The sequence below is a fragment of the Lepidochelys kempii genome, chromosome 8, assembly GCF_965140265.1.
Source record: "Lepidochelys kempii isolate rLepKem1 chromosome 8, rLepKem1.hap2, whole genome shotgun sequence".
In the NCBI taxonomy this organism is placed as follows: domain Eukaryota; kingdom Metazoa; phylum Chordata; order Testudines; family Cheloniidae; genus Lepidochelys; species Lepidochelys kempii.
The window spans coordinates 40064433-40077511 of record NC_133263.1 but is presented as its reverse complement, the minus strand read 5'-3'; the positions used below and the strand labels follow the sequence as shown (position 1 = coordinate 40077511).

The following is a 13079-nucleotide window of genomic DNA, read 5'->3' as shown; positions in this document are numbered from 1 at the left end:
ATGAGTGTGGCACAAGGCTGCCAAGCGCACACATCACACTTCCATTGGCACTGAATCCACGGGCACCCCCCATTCCCAATGCATTGTGCCCTGAGGAGTAGCTGGGTGGGGGTGGAAGTTCTCATTACTAAGCTGCATGGCATGCCGCTCTCCAGTCCTAGAGCTGAGCTCCATGGTGAGTGGTTGGGGTGTATGACCGACATGGTGATGCTGTGTAACAATCTCACAACACTGAGGCCAGGTGTACACTACCATTTCCTGCAATATAACTGATGTCACTCAGGGGTGTGAATACCCCCTCCCCCAGCGATGTAAGTTACACTGACCTAAGCACCGATGAGGATAGCACTGTTGGAAGGAGAGCTTCCACAACATAGCTGTTGCTTCTCACGGGGGTGGAGTTATGCCTGTCGGCATAGAGTGTCTTCACAAGATGTGCTACAGCGGTGCAGCTGCACCCTGTAGCGCTTCTAGTGTAGACTAGCCCTGAGCTGTGATAAGCTAATGACCAGTGTGTGTGACCTTTGGTTGCTGAGGTGTGAGTGTGTATTACACTTCCTGGTCTGAGTGTGTTGTTCTAGCTAAACGGGTCTGCTGGAAAAACAAGCAGGGAAAAAAATCAATGGCTCTAGCTAAGCACCCTCCTGGCAAACATTGGCTGAACAATTACAGGCCAATGGCATATTCCCAGCCCCAGGCAGAAGTGACATGGCTGCTTTGCCAGGCTGAGAACTAACTGATCAAAGGGCTCTGAACAGTTAAAATCCCCTCTCTGGAGAGCAGGCAGGTGTCAGCTCTCAGAGGACAGGCTGGCACAGACAAGCTCTCATGAAGGGGCGTGAAGCAGTTGGGCCTTTTGCAGAGCCAGGACATGGTAAGTATTCGGGGGAGGCACGCATCCCAAGAGAATAGACATATAGGCACTGAGCCAGAGTCGGGTGCTGAACCTGAGTCAGGCCTGCTGAGCTAATCATGGCTAGCACCAGGGCACTGTAGGCCAGGGCCTGGCAAGGTTGGCTAATTTGCTCCTTGTGCTTGATTCAGGCCCCATCTGGAAACACCCTACTCTGGAAATGGGGTAATGGTGAATGGATGAGCCAAGCTCTCAGCCTCGGTGGGTGGCCAGGGGTTTTCCCCCCACAGCGAGGGAGTGCTATGGGGCCGAGGAGAGGAAGCAGGGAGGCAGTGAGCCTATGCAAAGCCCCTCATGCACATAGTCCTCTCCCTGATTCCGAGGACCCTGCGGACACAACCCACGGGGAAGAATCCAGCAGGCACAGCACCCGGGTTTTCACACTTTTATTGTAAAGCTTTGGGAAGGGCTAATTACAATGGAGTTTGTCATCTGACAGCTCAGCAAACAAACAGAAGGGGAGAGAACAGAAAGGGGCTCACAAGGTGTCATGCTCACTGCTCCGAACAGAAAGAATTACAAGGGAATCAATTGTGCTCACAGTGCCTGGGAAAAACCAAACCCAAGGCCCAAAGCCTTCCCCGCACAGGGAAATGCATCACACGTTGAGAGCAATACAACCTTAGCAATAGGCGCTGCCTTAGACATAGGTCACCATCTGAAAAATAGCTGGGTACTTTCCTCTGACATAGGATTTCTCCTTTAGAAAAGCTACACCTGCATGTACATAAAACTGTACAAAAAACAAGGCATCACAAGCAAGGAAATGAAATCTCGTATAAATAGAACCAACACTGAAGAGCTACAATGGGGTCGCTTGGATCCTTCCCACACAGCCTGACTGCTCCCTGGCTCCCACCTTTGGTTTTACCCCCTGGCTTGTCCTAGTGCAGTGTTAAATACAGTGAACCCCCCTCCCTCCCTAAGGGGCATCTGTAACCCCCCACCCCCCTTCACTGTGCTTGTCTAGACCGGAGCCTGTGGGGAGCCTTCCCTCCCCCATGTGCAGAGGCTTTATCCTTCTGGCTTATCTTTGTGCAAATGAGCTTCTCCCTGCCAGCACCAGCACCCTCTCCCCATGGCAAATCCCCCGCACCACCTCCACCCTCATGCTGGGGCTGACCCCAGAACCCCTCCCCCAATGGCCAATCCCAGCACCGTCTCCACTCTCATCCTGGGGCTGATCCCAGAACCCCTCCCCCCATGGCCAATCCCAGCACCGTCTCCACCCTCATCCTGGGGCTGATCCCAGAACCCCTCCCCCCTTGGCTGATCCCTAGCACCACCTCCACCCTCACCCTGGGACTGATCCCAGAACCGCTCCCACCCTTGGGTGATCCCAGCACCACCTCCACCCCTACCCCTGGGCCAATCCCCAGCACCACCTACACACTCACCCTGGGCCAATCCCAGCACCACCTCATCCCTCACATGTGGGCTGATCCCAGCACCACCTCTGCCCTCCCTGCTGAGGCAGATTCCCCCCTCAGTCCCAAACCAAAGGGTCTGAGAAGCACAGATGGCCGTGTATGCAGGCTGAGTGAGCTGCTGTGCTGCCTTAGGCAGCTCCTGAACCAAACCAAAGGGCTGTGAGCCTCAGGGTTCCCTGAGTGACCCAAGCAGCGAGTAGGGGAGCCATCCTGCAGACCAGGCCATGGGGAGAGCCAGGGCCCACTCTTTCCCTCTTGGAAGCAGTGCCCCTCATCTGTGTCGGTCATATAGCTCTCCTGGGGAGCCTGCCCCAGAGGGATGCTGCCCCAGACCCGAGCCTGGGTGTGGGGAGCGAGCATCTGAGCTGGCAGAGGAATCAAGGATCCTGGCCTAGATGGCCAAATTGCACGTTCTGCCCAGTTAGGCCCTGAAACTAGAACTACAATAAAAACATATTCAGGAAAGTGACGTGCTCAGGCAGCCAGGCCAGGGGGAACACGGGCCCCACAGCACTGCCAGCAGAGCAGAACAGGTATGCCTGGACGGACACCCACCTGGAGGTGATGTCCACCACAGAGACCCACTGGACCAGTGCCCTCCAAGCAGGGGAGCTGTGACAGGAGAGGTGGGAAGGGGGGGTCCTGACTCCCTGAAGCGACACCTCTAGATGTATGAACTGTGGTGGCACAGTCCCCCATCACATCACCTGGGAGAGGGTGACACAAGAACAGGGAGCTGGGGGAGCGGGCAGGGTAGGGCAGGGCAGCTAGGAGCCTCAGTCTCTGCGGCCCTTCCGCAGGCCTTGTCAGTTCTATGCCTTTTCGGCCTTGAGCTCCTTGGGCAGACCTGGTTCAGCTTGTGTCCATCAGGCCACACAGCCCTGAGGAAGCTACGCCATGAAGTTGGCCATATCCCATCACCACTGCCAGAGCAAAGGGTCGGGAGCTACTCAGCAAGGGACTGAACACCAGGAGGCAAGGGAGGGCAAGTGCCATTGCCCCGAACCTCCCGAGACTCACTGCAGGAATTGCAGGCCTCTGGGCCTGATGGGATGGAGCTGCAAATCCCTCTCCCTGCAGGAAGCACCCAGTGTTGAACAAGTCCTGCCTAGCCACCCACAGGCACGAGAGAGGAAAGGCTGCCCTGCCAGGAGACACAAAATGTTCCCACCCCCTCCCCCTATGTTCAAAGGCCAAGCATGGACCAAAGATAGGAAAGGGGATGTTATCCTGAAGCTGCCATTGGCCTCACTGCCCAAGGAAGAGCTGAGTGATGAAGAGTGCTGAGGAGATAGGAAGGGAAGAACAATGGGGCATCTCACCCCCCTTCTAGCACCCCTACTGGATGAGGAGAGGAAAGGAGGTACCCTAGAGAGAATGAGGCATGACTTACCCTCACCTTGCTCCAGGCGGGACAGCCCAAGTGTCTGGAGCAGGGGGTCAGGCCAGAGCTGGAACAATTGAGAATGGGACAGAAACCAAGTCACCAAAACAGCTCCAAGGCCTCCAAGAGAGTTCAAGCAGAGCCAGCAGAAGCTCCTGTGTCCCACCAGGGCCACCCCTTTGATCCATGCCCTGCTCGGGCTGGCCAAGCCACAGGCCATTCCTATGAGCACCTGTTCAAGCTGACGGCACCCATCCTTCCTCTCTACCCTGCACAGTGTCTCCCTGGGTTTGGTACCCTGTGAAGGGGAGCTCAGATGCTGCTGGCACCTGGCACGGCATTAGGGTGCCACCCCAGGGAGACTGGATGACCTTTGACACTGGAAGAGGATACTGGAGCCCTTGAGAGTGGCTCTGTGGCCTAAGGGCAGCGGGACTCCAGCTTGCAGGGGCCAGTGGCCCCTGGTGTGACCCTGAGACAAAGCTCCTCCTCACAAAGGCAAATGGTGGCTTACAGGCGGACAGGTCAAAGGTCAAGTTCATGGCACAGATGGCCCCATGGGAGTTCCCTGCACTACAGCAGGTGCAAGGGGAGGGGTGAGGCCCAATGACCTGTGCCTCCCTTCCCTCCAGCAGAGCTAGAGCCAAGGACATCTACAGCCAGAGATATAGTTATCAAACCGGTGCTCCCCAGGCCTCCTCCTGGCTCTTTCAGCTTTGCCATCCGCTGGCACACCCGAAAGGGACCCCTCAGCATAGGCCCTCATCTCTGGTACTGAGCAGTCCCTGGACACCCTGCAGCCCATGGGCACAGTGACAGCATTTGGCAAGCGGGCCAGGATGTAAAACCAGAAAGCCTCCAGCCGCACTGACAGGCCCCTGCCCCTCTCCTCCCATTCCCAGCTGTTTGAGGAACCAATCACATCTCTATTTACAATATGGAACAGGAGTGTGGACTGGAAGCTGTGCTCCCCTGTGCTCTTCCATGCACCAAACCATTCAACGCTGGAACTTGCTCCCTGTGGTTTGTTTTGTTGAAATGTCTTTTGTTTCAAGGACAATAAAAGTTTCAATCAGGCAGGATTTGAATGTCATTCCTAAGATTCATATTTACAGGAGTCTACAGTAAAGCAACAGGCAGCTTGCTCCCTGTGCATGGAGACACCCTCTATCCTGTGCCCCAGGAACTCCACCAGCTCTGCATGGACCTTTGGTACCTAAGCCCTTCACCCCAGCCGTGTCCTCTGCACTCGGAGCCTGCCCAGCCCTCCCTGACACAGCAGTTCAGAGACGCACCCTCAAGTGCTTGGAAATTCCTTAGGTTTCACACACACACCCCCTGCCCGAAGACAATGAGTTAAAAAGGCCCTCCTGTCCCTTGCCCTGCCCTGTGTCCTCAGAGGCCAGTTGGGGCATCTCACCCGAAGGGGGGTGGAAACTGGGAACGACCTGGAGAACCGGCTGCAGGAGCGATAAAGCATTAAAGTTTCAAATGTTCCTCTGGAAACTGGCCTCAAGTGTCTGCTCCCCACCCCTTGGGCCCAGCCTCACAGGTAGATCTCCCTCTTAGCGGTTTGAGACGAGGGGGTGGTGGCTGGCTGGAAGTCCGAGGTCTGGGTGAGAGGAATTTCCTCCATAGGGGAGTCCTTGCAGGGCTCATGGCTACAGTTGGAGAAGGCACTGTATGTGGGGAGCAGGCGGAGGTTGGCCATTTTGGTGCTGCGCTCTTCCGAGAGTCTGGGGCTGCCATTCCCAACTTGCTCTTGACTCCCCCGTTCTTGGTAAGGCACAAAAGTGGAGAGTTTCAGGGCATTCTTGGGCCTGTGGTTCGGGGAGGACTGGCCAGGCATCCAGCAGGTGTCAGAGTGGCCGAACTCCGTGCATTCCCGGGTGCAGGTCCCAGTCATGGCAACATCAGGCAGAGGCCGGAGATCTGTGGAGAAGGGAAGTAAGAACGGCGTTAACCCTATGTGCACAAGCCCCACAACATGGGAGCACTGCTGGATCTGGATCCTAGGGCACCGCTCAGGCCTGACACCCCCTGCCCCCCCTCCCCCCCCCCCCCCCAGCGCTAAGCACATGGCACTTTGGGGGACATTTCGCTGACAGGCTTCCTGTCGTGGCCTCTCCACTGGTGGCAGGGGCAAAAGGGACTCTAGAAGGTAATGTCCCATCTCTGTCATCCCGTCCCAGGCCAGAGAGGACTCCAGTACTTCTGGAAGCTCACTGCCATGAGGCCCTGGGGAAGGCTGAACAATCACAGTTAGCACGAGCACCGGGAGGCTGGCATGGGCCACGTGTCACAAATTGCCCTGTTCCTGGGAGGCAGAGGAACCCTATGGCGCAGCCTGGCCCAAGGCCATAAAAAGGCATGGCAGAGCTGGGCCTAAAACCCGGGACTCGTGATTCCAGCCCCCATCTTCAAACTCACTGCTGCAGCAGCCCTGGGGCCGGGGCCCTTTCAGGCTCAGCACAGGCCCTGTTGCAAGTGTGGCCCTTACACCCAGGCAGACACAGCCATTGACCCAGCGCATCTGGCATTTACCTGCCCCCATGCTGCTACAGGGAATTCCCCAATCGACAGTGATGATATCGCAGAACGCCAGGAGGGAGATGAAAATAGCACACCAAAGGAGAGAAAAACTAGGTCACCAGCTACCACCCAACTCCAGGCACAGCCAGGCATTGTTGGGTACCAGCCATTCCTCCCCGGGCACAGTCAGGCATCCGTGGGGACCAGCCACTCCCTCGACACAGGCACCAGCCAGGAATCACTGGGCACCAGCCACTCCCCACCCTGGGCACATCCAGGCGTACCTGGATATCAGGGCAAAGCCTGGTATACCTGAGTACCAACACACCCGCAACAAAGACAGACATCCCTCGGGCCACCCCCTGCCCCACTCTGAGGCAAAGTCAGACATGTTTTCATGTTCTCTCCACAGGTACTAATGCGGAGCGTGGACTAGATGATACATCTGAGGGAAGGGAACAGAAGGAGACTCTGCCGACTGGAAGGCATGAGATACACTGTCCTAGGGATGGGGGTTCCACGACTACCACTACCAAGAGAAGGAGGCGGGTGGTGGTGGTCGGGGACTCTCTCCTCAGGGGGACTGAGTCATCTATCTGCCGCCCCGACCGGGAAAACCAAGAAGTCTGCTGCTTGCCAGGAGCTAGGACTCACGATGTGATGGAGAGACTGCCGAGACTCATCAAGCCCTCGGATCGCTACCCCTCCTTGCTTCTCCACGTGGGCACCAATGATACTGCCAAGAATTACCTTGAGCGGATCACTGCAGACTATGTGGCTCTGGGAAGAAGGATAAAGGATTTTGAGGCGCAAGTGGTCTTCTCGTCCATCCTCCCCGTGGAAGGAAAAGGTCTGGGTAGAGACCGTCGAATCGTGGAAGTCAACGAATGGCTACGCAGGTGGTGTCGGAGAGAAGGCTTTGGATTCTTTGACCATGGGATGGTGTTCCAAGAAGGAGGAGTGCTAGGCAGAGACGGGCTCCACCTAACGAAGAGTGGGAAGAGCATCTACGCAAGCAGGCTGGCTAACCTAGTGAGGAGGGCTTTAAACTAGGTTCACCGGGGGAAGGAGACCAAAGCCCTGAGGTAAGTGGGGATGTGGAATACCGGGAGGAAGCACGAGCAGGAGCGCGCGAGAGGGCAGGGCTCCTGCCTCATACTGAGAAAGAGGGACGATCAGCGAGTTATCTCAAGTGCCTATACACAAATGCAAGAAGCCTGGGAAACAAGCAGGGAGAACTGGAAGTCCTGGCACAGTCAAGGAATTATGATGTGATTGGAATAACAGAGACTTGATGGGATAACTCACATGACTGGAGTACTGTCATGGATAGATATAAACTGTTCAGGAAGGACAGGCAGGGCAGAAAAGGTAGGGGAGTTGCAATGTATGTAAGGGAGCAGTATGACTGCTCAGAGCTTAAGTATGAAACTGCAGAAAAACCTGAGTGTTTCTGGATTAAGTTTAGAAGTGTGAGCAAAAAGGGTGATGTCGTGGTGGGAGTCTGCTATAGACCACCGGACTAGGGGGACGAGGTGGACGAGGCTTTCTTCCGGCAACTCACAGAAGTTACTAGATCGCAGGCCCTGGTTCTCATGGGAGACTTCAATCACCCTGATATCTGCTGGGAGAGCAATACAGCGGTGCACAGACAATCCAGGAAGTTTTTGGAAAGTGTAGGGGACAATTTCCTGGTGCAAGTGCTGGAGGAACTAACTAGGGGCAGAGCTCTTCTTGACCTGCTGCTCACAAACCAGGAAGAATAAGCAGAGGAAGCTAAAGTGGATGGGAACCTCGGAGGCAGTGACCATGAGATGGTCGAGTTCAGGATCCTGACACAGGGAAGAAAGGAGAGCAGCAGAATACAGACCCTGCACTTCAGAAAAGCAGACTTTGACTCCCTCAGGGAACTGATGGGCAGGATCCCCTGGGAGAATAACATGAGGGGGAAAGGAGTCCAGGAGTGCTGGCTGTATTTTAAAGAATCTTTATTGAGGTTACAGGGACAAACCATCCCAATGTGTCGAAAGAATAGTAAATATGGCAGGCGACCAGCTTGGCTTAACAGTGAAATCCTTGCTGATCTTAAACACAAAAAAGAAGCTTACAAGAAGTGGAAGATTGGACAAATGACCAGGGAAGAGTATAAAAATATTGCTCGGGCATGCAGGAGTGAAATCAGGAAGGCCAAATCACACCTGGAGATGCAGCTAGAAAGAGATGTTAAGAGTAACAAGAAGGGTTTCTTCAGGTATGTTAGCAACAAGAAGAAAGTCAAGGAAAAGTGTGGGACCCTTACTGAATGGGTGAGGCAACCTAGTGACAGAGGATGTGGAAAAAGCTAATGTACTCAATGTCTTTTTTGCCTCTGTCTTCACATACAAGGTCAGCTCCCAGACTATGGCAGTGAGCAGCACAGCATGGGGAGGAGGTGACCAGCCCTCTGTGGAGAAAGAAGTGGTTCGGGACTATTTAGAAAAGCTGGATGAGCACAAGTCCATGGGGCCGGATGCGCTGCATCTGAGAGTGCTAAAGGAGTTGGTGGATGTGATTGCAGAGCCATTGGCCATTATCTTTGAAAACTCATGGCGATCGGGGGAAGTCCCGGACGACTGGAAAAATTTTTATTTTTTTTTATGACGAGATAACTGGCTCTGTGGATGAGGGGAAAGCGGTGGATGTGTTGTTCCTTGACTCTAGCAAAGCTTTTGACACGGTCTCCCACAGTATTCTTGCCAGCAAGTTAAAGAAGTATGGGCTGGATGAATGGACTATAAGGTGGATAGAAAGTTGGCTAGATTGTCGGGTTCAGTGGGCAGTGTTCAATGGCTCCATGCCTAGTTGGCAGCTGGTATCAAGTGGAGTGTCCCAAGAGTCGGTCCTCGGGCCGGTTTTGTTCAATATCTGATCAATATTTGATCTGGAGGATGGCGTGGATTGCACCCTCAGCAAGTTTGCAGATGACACTAAACTGGGAGGAGAGGTAGATACGCTGGAGGGTAGGGATAGGGTCTAGACTCTAGAGTAACCTAGACAAATTGGAGGATTGGGCCAAAAGAAATCTGATGAGGTTCAACAAGAACAAGTGCAGAGTCCTGCACTTAGGATGGAAGAATCCCATGCACCGCTACAGACCAGGGACCGAATGGCTAGGCAGCAGTTCTGCAGAAAAGGACCTACGGGTTACAGTGGATGAGAAGCTGGATATGAGTCAACAGTGTGCCCTTGTTGCCAAGAAAGCCAATGGCATTTTGGGATATATATATAGGGGCATTGCCAGCAGATTGATGGATGTGATCGTTCCCCTCTATTTGACATTAGTGAGGCCTCATCTGGAGTACTGTGTCCAGTTTTGGGCCCCACACTACAAGAAGGATGTGGAAAAATTGGAAAGAGTCCAGCGGAGGGCAACAGAAATGATTAGGGGACTGGAACACATGACTTATGAGGAAAGGCTGAGGTTACTGGGATTGTTTAGTCTGTGGAAGAGAAGAATGAGGGGGGATTTGATAGCTGCTTTCAACTACCTGAAAGGGGGTTCCAAAGAGGATGGATCTAGACTGTTCTCAGTAGTAGCTGATGATAGAACGAGGAGTAATGGTCTCAAGTTGCAGTGGGGGAGGTTTAGGTTGGATATTAGGAAAAACTTTTTCACTAGGAGGGTGGTGAAGCACTGGAATGCGTTACCTAGGGAGGTGGTGGAATCTCCTTCCTTAGATATTTTTAAGGTCAGGCTTGACAAAGCCTTGGCTGGGATGATTTAGCTGGTGTTGGTCCTGCTTTGAGCAGGGGGTTGGACTAGATGACCTTCTGAGGTCTCTTCCAACCCTGATATTCTATGATTCTACGATCTCTGGGCACCAGGCACTCCCTCATATTGGGCACAACTAGGCATCTCTGGGAACCATCCACTTTCTCTGCTGAGGCACAGCCAGCCACCCCTGGGCACAGGTCACTCCCCTATTTCAGGCACAGCCAGGCATCGTTGGGCACCAGTCATTCCTCTGCACCAGGCACAAGCAGGCTGTACCAAGTACCAACTGCTCTTCTGCCCTTGGGACAGCCAAGTAATTGGAGTACCAGTCACAAAAATCCCCCCACCCCGCTCACCACTCTCCCAAATGGACACACACATACCAGGGCCTCCTTGCTCTACACACAGAACACCCCCCTCCAGAGCACCCACCTTGAGAGATCCAGCCAGGTGCTGGGACCCAAGGGAGGCTGCTTTGGCCTCTTTTATTTTTGTGCTGCAGGGATCACACAATACTACACACACTACTACCTTCTACCTCTCTGTCACTCTCACCCACAGACACTATACCACACACGTGATACCCGGCTCTCTCTCTCTCACACACACACACTGCCACAAACACTATTCTCTTCTGCCTCTGTCACCCTCCCCGCCACACACTATACCACACAGAGAACACCAACTCTCTCTCCCACACACACAGATACACACAATGCCCCCCACACTACTCCCTTCTGCCTCTCTGTCACCCTCACCCACAATACCACATACGCAACATCCTCTCTCTCTCACACACACACATCCACACAGTGCCCCACACACACACACACTACTCCTTTCTGCCTCTCTGTCACCCTCAGCCACAAACACACTATATCTCGCACGCAACACCCCTGTCTCTCTCTCTCTGTCTCTCTCTCACACACACACATACACACAGTGACACACTACTACTTTCTGCCTCTCTGTCGCTCACACCCACACACACAATATACCACACACGCAACACCCTCTCTCTCACACACATACACACACACAATGCCATACACACTACTCCCTTCTGCCTCTCTTTCACCTCACCTACACACACCATACCACGCATGCAACACCCTGTCTCTCTCACACACACAATACCACACACACTACTCTCTTCTGCCTCTCTGTCACCCTCATCCACACACACTATACCACATACACAACACCCCACCCTTTCTCACACACACACAGTGCTACACACTACTCCTGTCTGCCTCTCTGTCACTCACCCCCCACACTATACCACACTCACAACACCCCCCCCTCTCTCTCACACACACACGTAATGCCATACACACTACTCCCTTCTGCCTCTCTGTCACCCTCACCACCAACACATTATACCACAAATGCAAGCTCCCCCACACACACATACACAGTGTCACACACGCTACTCCCTTCTGCCTCTCTGTCACCCTCAGCCACACACAGTATACCATGCATGCAACACCCCCCCTCTCTCTCACACAAACACACACACACACAATGCCACACACACTACTCCCTTCTGCCTCTGTCACAGACAATACCACACCACCCCTTTTTCACACACACCATACCCGCAGCACCCCTCTTTCACACACACATACACACAATACCACATGCACCAAACCACCACACACTATGCCACACACACAACACCCCCTCTCTCTCACATATACACAAACACACAATACCACACACACTACTCTTCTGCATCTGTCATCCTCACCCACACACACTATACCATGAATGCAACACCCCTCTCTCTCTCACACACATACATACACACAATGCCAGATACACTGTTCTCTTCTGCCTCTGTCACCCTCACCCCCACACACTATACCACACACACAACACCCCCCCATGCACACACCTACACACAATGCCACACACACTATTCTCTTCTGCCTCTGTCACCCTCCCCACCACACACTATACCACACATAGAACACCCCTCTCTCTCTCACATACACACACATAAACACAATGCCAAACACACTACTCCTTTCTGCCCCGTCATCATCACCCATAAACACAAAATCATGCATTCAACACTCCCGCCTCACACACACACACACACACACACGCACAATGCCTCACACACTACACCCTTCTGCCTATGTCGCCCTCACCCCCACACACTATAGCACACATTCAACACCCCTCTCTCTCTCTCTCACACACACACACATATACACAATGCCACGCACTAGTCACTTCTGCCTCTTTGTCATCCTCACCCACACACACTATACCACACACGCAACACCCCTCTGTCTCTCACACACACACTACTCCCTTATGCCTATCTGTCACCCTCATCCCCACACAGTATACCACGCATACAACACCCCTCTCTCTCACACACATAAACACATGCACACAATGCCACGTACACTTCTCCCTTCTGCCTCTGTGTCACCCCCACCCAGAACACATTATACCACACACATTACACCTCCCTCTCTCTCTCTCTCTCACACACACACACTATGCCACATATACTACTCCTTTGCACACACAATACCACACACACTATATTCCTATGCACACAACATTCCTTTCTCACACACACACATTACATCCTCCACACATTATAACACACATAATACACCCCCACACTATACATCTCTCACATACACTGTGCTATTGAGAATACACCCACACACAGTATACCACAAACACACTCCACATACTCAACACCACACACAATACACCTCAAAACATGTGGGATTCCCCTCAATATGCTACATTGCAGACACACAATACTGTTCCAGAGAGACACAATATATCTACAATACTGCCACCACACACAAACTCATCACACATACACAATTTTTCCAACACGTAAATACATGACACAATGCTGGATATACACATCAAATACTCAGACACAATATCCACACATATACACAATGCTCTCCCCATCTCCTCCACAGACACCTTATACCCCCCCCCCCGCCACAGAAATACTTCATCACACAGATAACAGTATCCCCCCCACATCACCCTCCCCCAATACTCTGGTTCCCAAGGAAAACA

The 13079-nt window shown here is 53.2% G+C and overlaps 1 protein-coding gene across 5 annotated transcripts in view; it reads right to left on the bottom strand.

Annotated features, from left to right (window-relative positions):
• Nucleotides 1–2197: 2197 nt before the first annotated feature.
• Nucleotides 2198–13079, bottom strand: part of PCDH1 (protocadherin 1) — a 129375-nt gene continuing 118493 nt past the window's right edge. For 2 of the 5 annotated variants that reach the window (XM_073356192.1, XM_073356194.1), the window contains exon 5: nucleotides 2200–5659. In XM_073356192.1, the coding sequence (XP_073212293.1) occupies nucleotides 5274–5659 (386 nt within the window). In that variant the 3' untranslated portion in view covers nucleotides 2200–5273. Of the gene's footprint in view, nucleotides 5660–7004; nucleotides 7040–13079 lie in introns of those variants that run through there. The other 3 variants (XM_073356193.1, XM_073356195.1, XM_073356196.1) reach the window with 3 other exon arrangements.